The sequence below is a fragment of the Podarcis pityusensis genome, assembly GCF_964106645.2.
Source record: "Podarcis pityusensis genome assembly, chromosome: 16".
In the NCBI taxonomy this organism is placed as follows: Eukaryota; Metazoa; Chordata; class Lepidosauria; order Squamata; family Lacertidae; genus Podarcis; species Podarcis pityusensis.
The window spans coordinates 8,919,465-8,937,718 of NC_138041.1; the positions used below are offsets into that span (position 1 = coordinate 8,919,465).

The 18,254-nt window shown below is 48.5% G+C and overlaps 1 protein-coding gene and 1 long non-coding RNA gene across 2 annotated transcripts in view; one reads left to right on the forward strand and one right to left on the reverse strand.

Annotated features, from left to right (window-relative positions):
• LOC308465210 overlaps positions 1-18,254 on the reverse strand; it is a 113,269-nt gene that overhangs the window by 62,030 nt on the left and 32,985 nt on the right. The window lies entirely within an intron of this gene.
• The window catches only part of CHRNB2 (cholinergic receptor nicotinic beta 2 subunit), a 31,018-nt gene continuing 25,182 nt past the window's right edge, over positions 12,419-18,254 (forward strand). The window contains exon 1 of the mRNA XM_080984693.1: positions 12,419-12,564. Within this exon, the coding sequence (XP_080840819.1) occupies positions 12,522-12,564 (43 nt within the window). The 5' untranslated portion in view covers positions 12,419-12,521. The remainder of the gene's footprint in view (positions 12,565-18,254) is intronic.

Genomic DNA, 18,254 nt, shown 5'->3' on the forward strand with positions numbered 1-18,254 from the left:
ACCTTCTCTTGAGACAGCAGGCATAAGATTGCACTGTAAGCTGTTTCCCCTCTTTTGTACCTTAGCAAGAGTTTACAAAGAGAATGTGAATGTGGAAAAATTTGTATATCAACTTTGGCTTCTGTTAGATTAAAGCTACAGCAGGTTTTATTTCAAGGGGGGTTGACTGGATGACCCTTGGGGTCCCTTCCCTGCCCTAGTATTCCATGCTAGTTGCTTAGAAATGCTCAAGGCCTTTGGAGGCCTTCTTATCTCAACAGCTGCGTTCCCGCAGAAGGAGGAGCCCCCCCCCCCCCCGCTTTTTTAATGAATCAGCAGAAAAACAAGTAGCCTGCAGAAGAAATCCAGCTCAGACCAGTTTTGCAGTTTGGTTGTGCTGAAGCAGCTACAGATGTTATGTTCGGATTTGTACATGGGATTTGCTTTGCTGAACTGTATAAGAGTGCTTTGGACAATAATGCAAGCAAGCCACCTTACTTTTCGGCACGAGCCAAGGTTTGGGGTTCTATTTAGCTAAACCAAACCTGTCTTGTGCCTTCCTCTTGTGAGTCTGTTTCCCTTTCTCTAGGACAGGGGTTGTCAATCTGGTCCCTACCGCCCAATAGGGGGTGTTTCTGGGTTCTAGGTGGGTGGTAGGGGGTTCTACAACACAAGCTGAATCTTCCTTCCATCGAGCACTGGTGGGTGGAAAGGAAATTTTACCATCAGGAAAGATGCATTAGTGGGTAGGTATTAAAAAGTTGACTATTCCTGCTCTAAGAGGACACTTGGATTCCTGCCAGGGAACAGAACATATTTTTAACACTCCCTTGATGACTGTAAAATAAAAATAATACAGTCATGCCTCAGGTTAAGCATTTTCGGGTTGCGCTCTACGGCGACCCGGAAGTAACGGAGCGCATTACTTCCGGGTTTCACCACTTGCGCATGTGCAGACGCTCAAAATGACGTCACGCGCATGTGCGGAAGCGGCAAATCGCGATCCCAGATGCGGGTTGCGTTCGCTTCAGGATGCCAACCAGGCTCCGGAACAGATCCCATTCGCATCCAGATGTGCCACTGTAATAACAATAACAGTAAAAATAATACAGACGATGTAATGAGGAAGTGGGTGGAGTCTAAGCTCAGAGGAAGGGGGTTGTTAAACCAGAGCAGCTGAATGGCTCACATGTAACGCCTGGCATCTAAGCAGACCTTTGTAAGACCTAAGTAGCTTTGGAAATGGAGAGCAGCAATGCTGAACCTGATCTGTGAGGGAGCTCCAACCAGAAACAGCATCTTTTCCCCTCAGCTCTTGGCAAATACATCTGAGGGCATGGAGGAAGATGCAAGCGGCTAGCTCATTCCCAGTGAACACTTGGTCACCAAAGACGGTGATCAGGATGTGGCAATCCAGCCAGACTCTTGGTCCTTTAGCCTCGGGCCTTGCTGAAAGAGATGCAGCCTCTCTCGCCACCCTGAAGTGCCCTTGGCGAGAGGTGAAGGAGGGTGTCTGCTCCAGCTGTTTTTGCTGCTCACAAGCCAGCTGTCTGCTTGTGTGCATGGAGTCTGTTGAAAAATGCATGTGGTGGTTCAGTGGGGGACTCTCTGGACCAGTTGCCATGGATACCAAGGACGGAGATTCCTCCCTCATCACCGGAGAGAAAGGCCACTTCCTCACTGAGGCGACAAACACTGTAACCACAGCATTTTCTAGTGAGCACTTCAACTGTCCAAATGCTCCTTTGTCTGCGCTGAAGGGGAGCTTTTTACTATAGTTTTTGAACCTTGCCATTTTAAAGTAATATACAAACAAGTGAAAACAGGACATTGGAACATGGTTTGACACCTGAAGGTCACATTTGCACTATCCATTTAAAGTACGTGGCTTCCCCCAAAGAATCCTGGGACCTGTAGTTTGCTCAGGGTGCTGAAAACAGTAGCCCTGCAAAGGGGCAAACTATAGTTCCCATGATTTTTTTAGGGGGAAGCAGTGTGCATTAAAGGGAAGGTGTGTATGGGACTAAAGCATTAATGCATATGTGCTGGGTTGCCACCTATGGTGCATCAGTCTCAATAGAAGCTGAACAAACCTCATATTTCTGTTCTTCACACTCAAGCTGCTAGCTTGCCCACTCAGGTAGGTTGTGAAAATGGGTAGTACATTGCTGCAAGGTGGGGGGCGGCTTCCTCTTCCAGGTTCAGCGCATAATATAACCTGTAGTGCACACCAAGTGCTCCTTTGTAGGAAACAGCAACAACCCCGTGCGTAGAAATCTAGTGTGCCCAGGAGGAGAGTTGGCCCTTTCCCTGATGTGCTGGCTTTCTAGGGGCAGGGAATTGGTTGGAGTGGAGGAGCCTGAAGTCTGAGATGGCAAAGCCCAGGCCCAGATTCCTTACTGGAGGAAAGGCTAGGCTAGAGAGAGAGAGAGAAATATATATTATTAAATATTGTTATTCATCATTATTGAGTAAAGGTAAAGGGACCCCTGACCATTAGGTCCAGTCGTGGCCGACTCTGGGGTTGCGGCGCTCATCTCGCTTTACTGGCCAAAGGAGCCGGCGTACAGCTTCCGGGTCCTGTGGCCAGCATGACTAAGCCGCTTCTGGAGAACCAGAGCAGCGCACGCAAACGCCGTTTACCATCCCGCTGGAGTGGTACCTATTTATCTACTTGCACTTTGACGCGCTTTTGAACTGCTAGGTTGGCAGGAGCAGGGACCAAGCAAAGGGATTTGAACCGCCGACCTTCTGATCAGCAAGTCCTAGGCTTTGTGGTTTAACCCACAGCGCCACCCGCGTCCCATTCATTATTGAATAGGACGTCTCTATTTTCATCAGAGAAATGTTGGAGTGTTTGGGCTAGTGAGGGGTGTGACCTGGGGGTTTGTCACTAAGGAAGAATCTCAAGGGGCAAGGAGAGAGGCTTGAGGCTCCCCGCACTCCTGTCCGAAGCGAATAAGAACAGCACCCCCCCATCCCGTTCCTCACACTGCTACTCTTCTACAGATGGCGAAATGACGAGAACCTGTCAACGCATCAATTCTTCCTTCCTTGCCATAATCAAACTAATGACATCTCCCACATCTGCCAGCCTCTAGAACATGTTTCTAGGCCACTGAGGAGGCTTCCCTGGTGAATCAATCATGGAGACGCGAAATTTGCTGTTGTCGTTGTCCTTTGAAACGCCTTAGCGGAAAGGCACACTCCAAAAGTGCTTCCCTGGGCCCCGTTCTCTCCCCGCCCCCCCCCCACTCCAAGGGCCCTGCGCATTTGCCCTCAAACATGGAAACTCCATTACCAAAGTATGCAGCTGGCACAGAGTGGTGTGACCTTTATAGATGCCAACAAGGTTGTGGTACTGTGGCTGATTCACATTATGCTGGAGGGAGGATAATTGGAAGGGGGGGAGAGGGAGCAGAGGAGAACAGACCCTCGCCCCAGAGACACTACACAGTCATTTGCAGCCAGCTTCTGCCAGGCTGAAGCTTGCAAGCTACACGCACAGTCTTCGTAATACTAAAAAAAAGGGTTCCTTTTTCTGTTAGGCAAAGTTCATAAGACGACCCGGATGGTCGCCAGATTCTGTGTACAGATCTGTAGGCGCAGACCATTCCCTGACTCAAACTAGTTCGTTAAGAAAATCCCCAAACTCGGTTCCATGGGTGACTCTGGGTCATCTCTCTGCGGTAGCTTATCTTAAAGTTTTAAGTGTCTATACGCTTATCGCATTTATAAATGTTAAATTTATTGTTGTACATTGTTTTAAATGTTTGTTTTCCTTCTGGGATTGTACTCCAAGTGTGTTTTATAAGCTGGTCTCCAACTGTAATAAATTATCTAATAATTTAGATTGGGGATCTGGCCACCCTGATTGTGTTGAGAGGGCCCCCATCTCTCTCTCTCTCTCTCTGTCTCTCTGTGTGTGTCTCAAACACACCCGGAGGGAAATTTGCAGGAGAGGCTCCAGACAAAAATATTGGGGTGGGGGGAATCACATCCCAAGGCCAAACTGTGTTTGGGGGAGAGATCTGCCTGCGCAGTCTGAGAGGACTGTGTGGAAGGAGCTGTCCTGGCCTCTCAGCCTCAACATGGTCTCCTGCCCTGCACTTGGATCTGCTGTTTGGGGAAGAGACTTCAGGGAAGGAACTGCTCTTCATCAGGGGCCAGAAGAAAACACAATAAGGGTGGGGTTGGAGGGAGGATGCGGTGGAGAGAGGAGGAGGAGGACAACATTTGTATTCCTTGCAATGTCCCCACCACTTCTTTTATTAGACTTGACTCATCATCCAGCTCCCGCTTCCCCTGCTAAATGCTCGTCTCACTCTCGGGCGATTGTGAATTATTAAAAGCCAGGGAAGCTGAATCATCAGAGCACCGTGTTTGGCGGGAAAAGGATACAAATGAGTGTACAGTGGTACCTCGCAAGACGAATGCCTCGCAAGACAAAAAACTCGCTAGACGAAAGGGTTTTTTGTTTTTTGAGCTGCTTCGCAAGATGATTTTCCCTATGGGCTTGCTTCGCAAGACGGAAATGTCTTGCAAGTTTGTTTTTTTTCCTAACACCGTTAATACAGTTGCGACTTGACTTCGAGGAGCAACTCATAGAACGCGGTGTGGTAGCCTTTTTTGAGGTTTTTAAAGACTTTGGTGATTTTTGAAGCTTTTCCAAAACTTTCCTGACACCATGCTTCGCAAGACGAAAAAAATCGCAAGACGACAAAACTCGCGGAATGAATTAATTTTGTCTTGCGAGGCACCACTGTATATCGCATACACAGAGAGAGAGTGGCGGCTGTTGCGACTGGTAGGGCAGAAGGCAGGGAGGCCAACAGTAGGTGGTGCTAGAGCTCCCTGTTGAGTTCTACAGTGGCAACACTTGAGTCTGTGTACACATTACTCTGGCTCCAGTGCGTTCCTGTTGCCGGTATGCGACGCCATGTACACATGACATGAGCCACAATGCGTATCTATGCCATAGTTTCTTGAGAATTGTTGTTGTTAAAATAAAATACCACCCTTCATCCCTAGATCTCAGGGTGGTTCACAACATAAAATTATAATATACAGAACACAAAATACATAATAAAAACAAACCAAGAATTTCCCCCCTCCCACAACACATTTAAAAGGGTACCAGCCAAAGGGCTGGTTGAAGAGGAGCGTTCTCTCCTGGTACCTAAAGGTATATAATGAAGGTGCCAGCTGAACCTCCCTGGGGAGAGCATTCCACAAATGGGGAGCCACTGCAGAAAAGGCCCCGTTCTTGTGTTGCCGCCCTCCAGACCTCAACGTGGAGGAGGTACACAAAGAAGGTGATCTCAGGGTCTGGGTAGGTTCACGTGGAGAGAGTCGGTCCTTGAGGCACTGTGATCCTCTTGACCCGCTTGAAGCATTTTCCCCTCAAACCAGCTTCCACCTGGTTTGAAAACACACACCACAGTCACTTCCCAGGTGCGGATATTTGAGACAGCTGTTGCGCTTGCACAGATGTCAGCAGATGTCGTACCAGAACTCCAGGGAATGAACTGGGGACCTTCTACAGGCAAGGCAGATGTTCTGCGGCTGAACTATGGCCCTTCTCCAAAAAAGGGGATGTGGGATACTGCCTTAAAGGTAAAGGTAAAGGGTCCCTGACCATTAGGTCCGCTCGTGACCGACTCTGGGGTTCTGGTGCTCATCTTGCTTTATTGGCCGAGGGAGCCGGCGTACAGCTTCTGGGTCATGTGGCCAGCAGGACTAAGCCGCTTCTGGCGAACCAGAACAGCACACGGAAATGCCGTTTACCTTCCCACCAGAGCGGTACCTATTTATCTACTTGCACTTTGACATGCTTTCGAACTGCTAGGTTGGCAGGAGCTGGGACTCTGAGCAATGGGAGCTCACCCTGTCACAGGGATTCGAACCGCCGACCTTCTGATCGGCAAGTCCTAGGCTCTGTGGTTTAACCCACAGCGCCACCTGCGTCCTGCGGGATACTGCCTTAAAAAGCATCAAACCATTGGCCCATCAAACTCAACACTGACTGGCAGCAGTTCTCCGGGGTTTCAGGCAGGGGGCATTCCCAGGTCTACCTGGCGACGACAAGGGTTGAACCTGGAATTTTCTGCATGCAAAGCAGGTGAGTTAGAGGCCGCCTCTCGGTTCCTGCAGCTGACTACAGACAAAGCCATTAGTCCAGCTAACTAGGAGAGCGCTGTCTTCTCTTCCAGCTCCCCTCACCCCCCTGTGCAGCCTGCCTTTCTGTTCCATAGGCTCTTCACGCATGGACAGGCATTCTGGCCCAGAGCATCACGCCTGGCTAGAACAGAAGAGCAAATGCCAGACGCCATCTGCATGGCTGCCCTTGCGCCTGCCTTTCCTGACCTCCTGACTTTCCGATGAGGGAGGGGAGCTGTTTGAATGGGGTGGGGAGGGGGGCGAGCAGGGAAGGAACTTGAGAAACACGGCTGTTGACCTTGCTATTGAAACCAAAGGGAACCTTCAAATATTCCGCAAAACATTGCCATTGTGTAATATTTCCATTTGGGGAAAAAATACCATGGTATGCAGGATTTGAAGTATAGCAAAAGATGAGAATCTGTAGTTTAACCATTTGGAATTAACGTATATAATGGATGATGATGCTGATTATACCCTGCCCATCTGGCTGGGTTTACCCAGCCACTCTGGGCGGCTTCCAGCACAAATAAAAACATCGTAAAATGTCAAACATTTAAAAAAAACAACCCCTTCCCATTACAGGGCTGCCTTCAGATGTCTTCTAAAAGTTGTGTAGTTCTTTTATCTCCTTGACATCTGATGGATAAAATGTAAGCAACATAGCAGCTTTATCAGGGCATAAAACAATACCATAGAAGGTTGGATTGGAAATCAATGGATAGGAGAGATTTGTTGTGACTGTGTTTTTAAAAGAATTCGTAAATTTGAAAATTTAATTTAAAAAGATTATTTTTAAAAAATGAAACCAAAGAAACAAGGAATGTAAAATGTGGAGACAGCTTCTCTTGGACTTGGTGGGACCATGCTGTGGGTTTATTGATTTATTCAATTTTACAGCATTTACAAACTGCTTCTTATTGTGACATACCACCCCAATCTCCAAGCAGTGAGAAACTCCAGCAGTTCCAGCACTTGCCCAGGGTTCAGTTTCCTTGGAACAAGAGGAGACTGTGACACATTTGGGATAGGTAGATAGATATACATACAACCTGAGCGTAGGGTGGAGGGGCTCACAGCAATAACCCCTCAGCAGATCTTGCTGTTCCATTGGTCACAGTTTTAGATCCAGGACAGAGTGAAGCACAGTCTTTCTGTCTGCAGCTTCTAGCATTCCACTTTTCAGCTCTCACACACAATGCTGGCAAGTTCATGAAGCAGGGCGGGGGGTGGAAGCCCACTGAGTTGGTTTATGGCAACAGAGCGACTTCTTTGGGGATGTTAAATCGTGGCACTTAACTAGCCAGCCGTTAACTTGATAATGGACCAGGTTTGGCAAGCTTGCTTTCGTATATTGGAAGAGGACCCCAGATGATATCCAGACTGAGCCCCAACCTCACCCGCAAAACACATAACAATCATTTTTTATTTTTGAAAAATCTCAAAGATGTGTACACAGCATAAAAACGGGGTCAAGAATATTGTTAAAACTAAAACAGAAATACAGCATGAAACATTGAAAACAGTAGTGTAAAAATATATAAAAGCTTGCAAAATGGGCGTCCATATGAATTTATATTAAAAAAAATATTTTGGGCCCGGGAAAGCTTGGGCAAAGAAGATTGCAAAATTGAAGAAATCACAGCTAGCTAAATGCAGGAATCACATTCATATGCATCACAGCTTTTGAAGAACTAGAGTCCACTTCATCAGATGCATTATTATTAAATTTTGGTAATGCTTTCATGAAGAAATGGACATTTCTTCTTATGAACTGCCCTGAGGTGTATTTGTATGAAGGTGTGTAGATGCTTTCGATAAACTAAATGAAAACAAAGACCAGGCTGTTCATCTGGGCGGCTTCTTGGCTGATGTGTTCTTGTGTCCTGCCTAACCCCCCACTCCAGCAGCCAGCCCCCTCCCCAGGCATCCATCAGGCCTTGTTTGTAGGTTAAGCCCTGACTGACCTAAATGGAGCCTGCTTTGAATTTGGCTGGTTTCAGTCTAGCTCCCCCTCTCCACACATTCCTCTTCCTGGCCAAACCCTAGGTGGTTTGGGGGGCAGAGTGGAGTGCAATGTGTTCCAGTCGCCTGCTCAGTCAGGAAGGCTTCGTGTTTGTAAACAAGACAGCACGCAAAATGGTATATGAGTGGCAGGGAAGCACACTGAGAGATTAAATGCATTGTTCTGCTGTCATGGTGTGTGTGTGTGTGTGTGTGTGTGTGTGTGTGTGTGTGTGTTAGGGAATGCGTGACCATGTCAATTTTTGTTTCAGTTTCTCCTTTCTCCAATCAGTTTTCCACATTTCCACATATAAGCATCTGGAGTCAACTAAACACACAGTCCCTCCTCCTGCCAACTAAACACACGGTCCCTGCTCCTGCCAACCTAGGAGTTCGAAAGCACATCAAAGTGCAAGTAGATAAATCGGTACCGCTCCAGCGGAAAGGTAAACGGCGTTTCCATGCACTACTCTGGTTCGCCAGAAGCGGCTTAGTCATGCTGGCCACGTGACCCAGAAGCCGTACGCCGGCTCCCTCGGCCAATAAAGCGAGATGAGCGCCGCAACCCCAGAGTCGGCCACGACTGGACCTAATGGTCAGGGGTCCCTTTACCTTTACCTTAAACACACAGACATACCCGTGTGCAGCTAACTCCACACAAAGGCTCACACAACTCAAACACATACACTCTCTCACACATAAAGTCATACAGTGGTACCTCGGGTTAAGTACTTAATTCGTTCCAGAGGTCTGTTCTTAACCTGAAACTGTTCTTAACCTGAAGCACCACTTTAGCTAATGGGGCCTCCCACTGCTGCCACATTACTGGAGCACGATTTCTGTTCTCATCTTGAAGCAAAGTTCTTAACCTGAGGTAATATTTCTGGGTTAGTGGAGTCTGTAACCTGAAGCGTCTGTAACCCGAGGTACCACTCTTGAGTTCCCCCACCAGAAGCACAGCCGTACAATACAGGGAAGGAGTGTTGATACAGATTGTACAACCGTGGCTTATTCATTCATAAGAAGAACCCCGCTGAATCAGTCCAATGACCAGTCTACTCCAGCATCCTGTTCTTACAATGGCCAGCAAGATGCTCCATTGGAAATCCCACAAGCAGGACCTGAATCACTCTGCCTGTGATCTCCAGCACCTGGCATTCAGAGGCATGAAGCCTCCAACAGAGGAGTGACCACTGGCCAGTAGCTGCTAATAGCCCTCTCCTCCATGAATTTGTCAAATCTTTTAAAGCCATCCAAGTTGGTGCCCATCACTGCATCCTGCCGGAGGGAATCCCATAGTTGAACTACAAAAAGAAGTTCTTTCTTTTCTTCAGTCCTGAATTTTCCAACATTCAGTATCAGTGGATGGAAGGATGACGCACACAGAACTATCATCCTGTTACTCTCTCTCTCTCTCTCTCTCTCTCTCTCTCTCTCTCTCTCTCTCTCACACACACACACACACACACACACACACACAGAAAACGATGCATGTAGGCTTCAGGAATTATTTTGCAGGTACCCAGAATCACACTCATGGGACCTCTTGCACATGATCAAATCAATACACTCGTGCATGGCTACTGTACATACTTGACCGCAGCGAATACCTTTTCCTGCAGTAAACAGGGAGGGAATCTCTCCCCTTCCACCCCACTTTCTGGCTCTCACACACTACAAGGTGGGAAGTTCTCTCCAGTGCCTACCTCTGCTTACATACTATATATGCATATATATATATATCCACTCACTGGGTCATCTGACAACTGGGAAACACTGGCCTGCGAGTGCTCCAGTTGGAGAACAGCCTTTACCAAAGGTGTCATGGGCTTTGACGACACTCGAACTCAGGGCACAAGGGAGAAACGTGGTAGGAGGAAGCACACTTGGCAAATCCACACCGTGATCAGCTCCTGCCTGGAAATCAATGTCCCCACTGTGGAAGGACGTGTGGATCCAGAACTGGCCTCCACAGTCACTTACGGACTCACTGTTAAAACTGTGTTTATGGAAGACAATCTTACTCAGCTACGAGTGATCGCCAAAGAAGAAGAAGAAGATATGCACATACTGTAACAGATTCTGCCCGTAGCTGGGTGGTAGAGTGTTTGCACTACATGCAGGTTTAATCTCCAGTATCTGCAAGTAGGGCTGGGAATGAGCTGCTATCAGTTGGAGCCAAGGGGACACTACTCAACTAGAGAGACCAGTGGTCTGGCACAGTATAACTGAGTGTCCCATCAGTGAAGGGCCTTGGTTTAGTGTTAGAGCACCTGTTTGGCATGCAGAAGGTTCCAGGTTCAATCCCCGGCATCTCCAGGTAGGGCTGGAAACATCCCCTGGGGGAGCCCTTGGAGAGCGGCTGCTGGTCATTGTAGACTATTGGACTACTTGAATATTGCTCAACTGCCTTGGTGTATCATGTCATGAAATTTCTGCCCATTGTAGCAACTGAAGTGGGCTGTGCTATTTGCTGTCTGATTTCGAATGGTATCTTGGAATTAAAATGGTAAGGCAATAGAATACAATACAATAAATTTTAAAAGCAAGCTGGTTTGGTTTAAAAAAAAAAAAAAAAAAGCCTTATTTATAGCCACATCAGATAACTGACCCACCCGCTCCAGGTTCTCAGAGGGTAAGCACACTCTTTGAACTGTCTACAGTAGTGGGTTTTTGTAGCTTACTTAATGACACAGTCACACGGATGACAAATGCCATCCAAATACGATTTCATCCGGCGCTCTTTTGGATTATATGAGCTTTTGATCTGCTGTTTATGTCTTATCTTGTGATGCTGCCGTTTTGCCTCTTCTGTACAAGTTTCTTCAGGTATTTTTCTTTATACCTTTCAGCTCCTTACCTTATACCTGAGCGTGCTCAGTTCCTTCCATCTTTTGTTGAATCATTGGAATACCCTGTCCGTCTTGTTTGTTATACATTTAATAAGATAATATAATTTTAAGAAGAAAAGAAAGAAAGATAGATGAAAGAAAGAAAGAAAGAAAGAAAGAAAGAAAGAAAGAAGCAGTAAAAAGGCAATTTGAAACTCAATATGCATATTTAATGCAGCAATGCCTCGGATCACCTGAACAAAGGTTAGCAACCTTTGGTGGTGCACAAATCAGTTTGGGAGCCCCTGATGTAGACAACACTGAACCGGATGGACCAGTGGTCTGACTCAGTATAAGTCAGCTTCCTACGTCTCTTTCCCTCGTGTACGCATTTTTCTTTATCTCTCTCTCCCCGCTGGAAGGACTCTCCCCCCTCTACATGCACAAGGTGGGGCAGAGGGTCTTTACAGAGCATTAAGACTTTGTCTCTCCCACTCCCCATATCCGTACCTTTATGTCTGTGCGACAAAGGAAATAACCCACACAAAGAGAGAGCCATCTAAATGCAAGCAAATATCTTAGCTGTATCTTAGACCTTTCTCCCATCCTTCAGATTTCTACTCTCCTCCATATCCTGAATATAAACCAAGCAATGCGCTCCATCAGGAGGGCTCGGTATAGGCCAGTCCTAAGGATGCCGGCGTGGTCCTGTCCATCTTCATCTCCGAGCTTCTGAGACACTCGCTTCCGCTCCCCTGCGCTGGGAAAAGGGCAGCTACCGCCCCCCCCCGCCCCCCGCCTCTAGCGGCAGACGGCGGATGGGTCCCCGCGGACCTGGATCGGCCCGTGTGTTCAGGGGACGTAAGAGCCAGCGCTCGCCAGCTCCTCAGGGGTGGCCTCTGCGTCAAGGGGAGCAGCCGGAGCCAAGGCGCTGGAGAGAGAGAGAGAGAGGACGCCAAATGTAGAGAGAGCCTGGAGCATCCTGGCACTTGCCTCTCTCTCTCCACCCCCCCCTCGCCCTCCCGAGCATCATCTCATCTCGGCCCCTTCACAGGTTCTCCTGCGCATCGCCTTGGCGAGCCAGGCGAGGTCGAGGCGTGGGTAGGTTGGTCGGTGGGTGAGTGGATGGGGGCTCCCGGGTTTTTGCGCATGGCTCTCCGGCGGGGCTGACGGTCCGTTCAGCACCAGGGACAGCGGCAAAGCGCTCCAGCACCACGGAGAGCGCGCCGTTGCCCCAAGAGAGGAAGCGCCGGCTTGGACTTCAGCACCACGGACAGCGGCCGAAAGGTGGGGGGCGACTTAGAAGGAACTTGGGCTGGGTTAGAGATTGCGGTGCCCCCCCAAACAACTCAGAGAAGCCTCCGTTCTCTGCAGTCTCCCCACCTCCACTCCACACACACACACACCTCATTCAATCCTAGGAGCTGCCGGAACCGCCTGCACCACTTGAATTGTAGCCCCCCCATATTGGAGGGGGTGTGTGGAACGCGTAAGGACAGAGGCAATGTCTTTATTTTGAGGGAGAAGATTCCTCGCCCACCCGCTTCAATGGCTCTTCTGATCTGCCTCTGCCTCCTTGGGATCTTGAGAAGTAAGTGTAACCCCTCCTTTCCCTATAGCGTTTAGGGCTCCCTTTCCCCCAAGACTAGCATCCTACTCTAAATGAAAGCAGAGGCTTTGTTTAGAATCAGCCAGTGCGCCCTTTCCTCCTCTCGGCTTCCTAGGGAGGGGAGCCGCTGCCGGTCGCGAGTACGAGCTTCTATTTTTATTGTGTCTCCAAATGATGCTCTTGAAAAATACGTCAGTTACTCAGCTGGGCAGAGATTTGACAGGCCGCCGATGGCTTAGCGGGGAAGCCAGATCGCCCCGTCCAGCTCCTGCCTAACCAGTACTTAGGGTGGGCAAGGCGACTTCCATCTCAACAGGCCAACTCATGCTGAAGTTTCCTTCTCCTCAAAAAGAAAAAAGGAAAGGGGAAAAAAAATTGGAGGGGGGAATCTGGGAAGGTCATTTATCTGCCCATCCTCCACCCGAGGAACCGCGCTAGGCAAAGCGGAAGAGGCTGGGGAGTGGGGCAGCAGGATGGGGGCTGAGATTAGGTTCCCCTTAGGCACGACTGTTTACAGCTGGAGGATAGCCCCAGGGAAACTCCATGGGACTGGGTCTGTCTGACAGTCCAGCTAGCTCCATCTGTCTTCCAGCAAGGGGCAGCTGCAGAAGCTGGAAAGTTCATAACCCCAGGCACGATGACGATGAGAGAGAGAGAGAGAAGGAAACAAGGAGAGAGGGAGAGGGAGAAGGGGAGAACCCGCAAACACCGGAGGATCTTCTGAGTGATATGAGGATGGAGGCGAGGTTGATACGAGCACTAGATGGTTATCTGGGGGTTAATGACTTTGGTGGCTGGTGCTCATTGGGGCTGGTGGGGCGGAAGGCAGGGACCCCGGCAGTAGGCGGAGCCAGAGCCAATGACAGGCAGAGCTAACTGAATGTAGTTTTGTCCCCATCCTCCTCTTCCCTGCTGAGTTCTACAAGGGGCATCACTGAGACTAAGGATGCTGACAGGCAGGGCCAACCCTGGCCTGGTTATGAGTAAAAAGGCAGGCAGGTGGGGGCACACTAAGCTTGGTGGGGCAGTACCCCAACTGACTAGCCTCCACTGGGTACTGGGTTCTTGCAAGACTTCTATGAGATGACAGTTGTACAGCAGTTGCAGACAGTGTTGAGTAGGGGATGGGAGCTTGCTGTTCTCCTGACATCACTGGACTCCAGCTCCCATCATCCCTGGCCAGCCTGGCTGATAGTCGGGGTGATGGGAATCATTGTCCAACCATGCCTTGATGGGCACAGGCTCCCCACTCCTGTTGCAGAACGGGTCATTTACTAAGTATCTGAATGGTGCAATTGCACAGCTGGGCTTTACAGGCCTAGAATAATTTGGCTGTTACTGTGATGGGTTTCTTTTAATACATAATGTTTACTTGTGTGTTTTTTAATTGCAAGGTGTTTTGGGGTGAATTGCAGGGGGAGTGAAATATCCATTAAAAACAAAAACAAAAGCCATAGACTCCCTCAAGGCAGCAGGTTTAACATCTGAGTATTCTGAAGCTTCCAGTAGATTAATTAGATGCCTTGTGTTTAGATTCTTGCTGTTTTGTGTTGACCTGTAGATTCCCTCCCCTTATGGATGCCTCACACACAACATTTTCCAGCTAATGACATGCCCAAAGTCCTGTTCTCCATGAACATGATCCATCTTCTATTGTGGAGTAGAGCAACCTTAACACTGGATTCAACAGAGAAGAACCTTGTGTGTCCATCAAACTGTCTTAAACAAAGCCACAGAGCAGAATTCTATAGGTTATTTATTAGATCAGGAATGGGGAATGTCTGGTTCTCCATACATTTTTGGATTCCAACTAGCTAGCATGGCCAATGGTCAGGAATGATGATGAGCTGGAGTCCAGCAACATCAGGAGGGCCAGAAGCTACCAACCTATTTCCTAGACACATGTCCCAACCTGTCAGGGATCACATATTAAATGCACATGCGGCCATCCAGATGTTGTCGGACTCCAACTCCCATCAGCGCCAGGCAGCTTGGCTAACGGTCAGGAATGATGGGAGTTGATGACCAGAAATACCTGGAGGGCCACAAGTTCCCCCTACCTGCTCTAAAAGGAAACCCAGTCATTTCTCTAACAGGAAATGCCTACCTAGCCCATTTCAAGGGATAATGCTTTGAGGGAGGAGTGGTGGAAGTAGAGAGAGAAAAGGAGAGAGAGAGAAACATTTCACACTAAATTCTCTTCAACATCACATCACTCCTGATCTTATAAACTTCTGTCACATTCCTGAGGAGGATCAGATGATGCTCACGCAAGCAGAACTTTATAAACATTGTGTAGGTAATTTCGAATTTGCAATGCCTATTCTGGCAGGCAAATCCATTCCGTCTGTGCATTGTAGAAGGGCAACTTAACATCCTTTCCTCTCTCATGCATGCCAAGAGGAATCACAGTTAATCATGTAGTTGGGTGTATGTGTGTGTGCTGTATGTATAGTTAACTCTCAGAGGGAATTCCAGCCCTGTCGCGCAGGAGAGCTGCGCAGAGCAGCAGCAGCAGCGAGGAAGACGGATGAACCACAGTTACTTGTGAGTTATTGCTAGCCTCCAGCATCCAGACTCCAAAGGACTCCAGGGTCCTTGGTGGCTAAGCAGCTGAGTCCATTGTCAGCTCATCCACAGGTACCATTCCCCACCTCTCTGCTTCAGCACTGCCCCTCCCACCTGTCAATTAGGGGAAATAACATTTTCCCTAGTCTGCCCTGCAAGACTGTCATAAGGATTGCTTTAGGTATGCAACAGACTTTGCCCATGTGAAATATGCTATACATGTACGAAGCAACAGCAAGCGTCATCATTGCAATGTTTACCCAATCAGTCCAGTGTTGGGTAGCCTTTGTCCTTCCAGATGTTGCTGAACTCCCCATCAGTGCCATCCTGCCTGGCCAGTGGTCAGGGATGATGGAAACCAGAGTCCAGTGGCATCTAGAAGACCACAGTTTCCCCATTCCTGAATAGATCAAGGTTATTTGTTTCTATGTAACTACTTTTTAAAACGTGACTGATTTTACCAATGACCAGTAGGTGAGTCTCCATAGACACACTTCTCTGCCCTCCATTCAGCAAGGAAGAAGCATTATCAGAGGTCAAGGACACATTATTTGTTGTTGTTGTTGTTTAGTCGTTTAGTCGTGTCCGAATCTTCATGACCCCACGGACCAGAGCACGCCAGGCATTCCTGTCTTCCACTGCCTCCCGCAGTTTGGTCAAACTCATGCTGGTAGCTTCGAGAACATTATCCAACCATCTCGTCCTCTGTTGTCCCCTTCTCCTTGTGCCCTCCATCTTTCCCAACATCAGGGTCTTTTCCAGGGAGTCTTCTCTTCTCATGAGGTGGCCAAAGTATTGGAGCCTCAGCTTCACGATCTGTCCTTCCAGTGAGCACTCAGGGCTGATTTCCTTCAGAATGGAGAGGTTTGATCTTCTTGCAGTCCATGGGACTCTCAAGAGTCTCCTCCAGCACCATAATTCAAAAGCATCAATTCTTCGGCGATCAGCCTTCTTTATGGTCCAGCTTTCCATACATCACTACTGGGAAAACCATAGCACATTATAGTCAGGGGGAAAACCCCAAGCCAAGCAGGGTGAGTGAGGGGTGTGGCATGGGAGGGTGTGCAGGTTGAGGAGGGTCTCAGAGAAGCCCCGAGGGATGCGTATGGCCCCTGGGCCCATAGTTCCCAACCTCTGCTTTAGAGGAGACTCGCTCCTGAAGAGAAGAGGTCTTTACAACTCTTCTTTCTCTCTTTCGCAAGGATGGGGAAGTTGGGGCCATCTGGACTCCACCTCCCATCGGGCCCAGGTAGTCTGGGATGATGGACGCTGTAATCAGCAACATCTGGAGGCCTACAGTTTCCTCATTTCCTATGCTAAAGAGAGAGAAATATTGTATTCAAACGTAGAGCAACGAAAGGAAGACGGAGTAGAGAAGGGCGCTGAGTGACAGGCAGGTCTTCTGTGAGCCTCGAGGGGTCTGGGCTGTCCTTGCATGACCTTCCAAGCCCCACTGCTGAAATCCCATAAACATCATTCTATATTTACATTATCGTCCCTTTCCATATGATTCTTCGGATCTCTTTCTGCCTCCGTTCTTTCCCCCACCCACCAAACCCCAGTCCCTATGCAGCAACAACGCATGACTTCATGGGCAAGCTTGCACCATTCATTATGCATCGGGTGTGATGTGTTATGAAAGGAAGCAACATATGAATCATGGACCACTCACCCAGTGGTTTCCCCCACAGCTCCCATCTTCCAGGTACAAAACACAGTGATCTCATTTCTCTATTCTTGCTGCCAGTGTTCTATGAGTGCCATCGCTCAGTGGTACAGCATCTACCTGTTGCAGAAGGTCCCGGGTTCAAACCCTGGCATCTACAGGTAGGGTGGAAGAAGGCCCCCTGCCTGAAATCCGGGAGAGCTGCTGCCAGTCAGTGTAAACAGTACTGAGCTAAGGTGAATCCAATGGTCTGAGTTGGTATAAGGCAGCTTCCTCTGTCTCTATGTTTTAGGCAAGGGCCATAGCTCAGTAAAGAGTCACATCCATTGCTCTTCCCAATTTTCTCTTCGGCTCTAGCTCCAAAGGCAGCCCGTAGGGAATTGCAATCCTTTAATAATAATAATAATAATAATAATAATAATAATAATAATAATATATTATTTATACCCCGCCCATCTGGCTGGGCTTCCCCAGTCACTCTGGGCAGCTTCCAAAAAAATATTAAAATACTGTAATACATCAAACATTAAAAGCTTCCCTAAACAGGGCTGCCTTCAGATGTCTTCTAAAAGTCTGGTAGTTGTTGTTCTCTTTGACATCTGGTGGGAGGGCGTTCCACAGGGCAGGTGCCACTACTGAGAAGGCCCTCTGCCTGGTTCCCTGTAACTTGGCTTCTCACAGTGAGGGAACCGCCAGAAAGCCCTCGGTGCTGGACCTCAGTGTCCGGGTAGAACAGTGGGGGTGGAGATGCTCCTTCAGATATACTGGACCGAGGCCGAATTGACGAACATTTCCTTCTCTCTCCGTTTAAACCAGGGTTGGGCAACATTCAACCCTCCATATATTATTGGACACCAGCTCTCATTATCCCTGACTATTGGCCATGCTAGGGATGATGAGAGTAGACCACCAAGTTGGTTTAAACTAACCAGTGTTTCCCTAAGTTCTGGCATAACAAGGAACTCTGGCTAGTTTAAAAGCAGAGGTGGAACCTTCTCCACCCCAGAGGCACCGCAAGAGGGAGGGAGACAGGAGCCTCTAGCTCACGCCAGCTCACGCCAGAAGCATTTAGCATTGCATTGGAAAGTGCCCAAAAGGTTCAGGTGTAAAAAACAAAAACAAGCCTTGTTTTGGGTGTGATGCTTGAATGCAGCCAAAACTGTCGAGCAGTCTGCCAAGAATAGAAGAAGCAGAGGCAGATTCCACCTTGCCAAGGCAAGCTAGCATGGTTTGCCAGAGTGACTGGTCATGCCCACTTGCTGCCATCTGACACAAGGAACAAAAATGGGGGGGGGGAGAGAGAGAGAGATTATAAGATACAACTGATAGGCTACGATCAGCTTGGCAGGGTGTCACAATTGTTTGGTCTTTGTGTTACAGTGGTACCTTGGTTCTCAAACTTAATCCGTTCCGGAAGTCCGTTCCAAAGCCAAAGCGT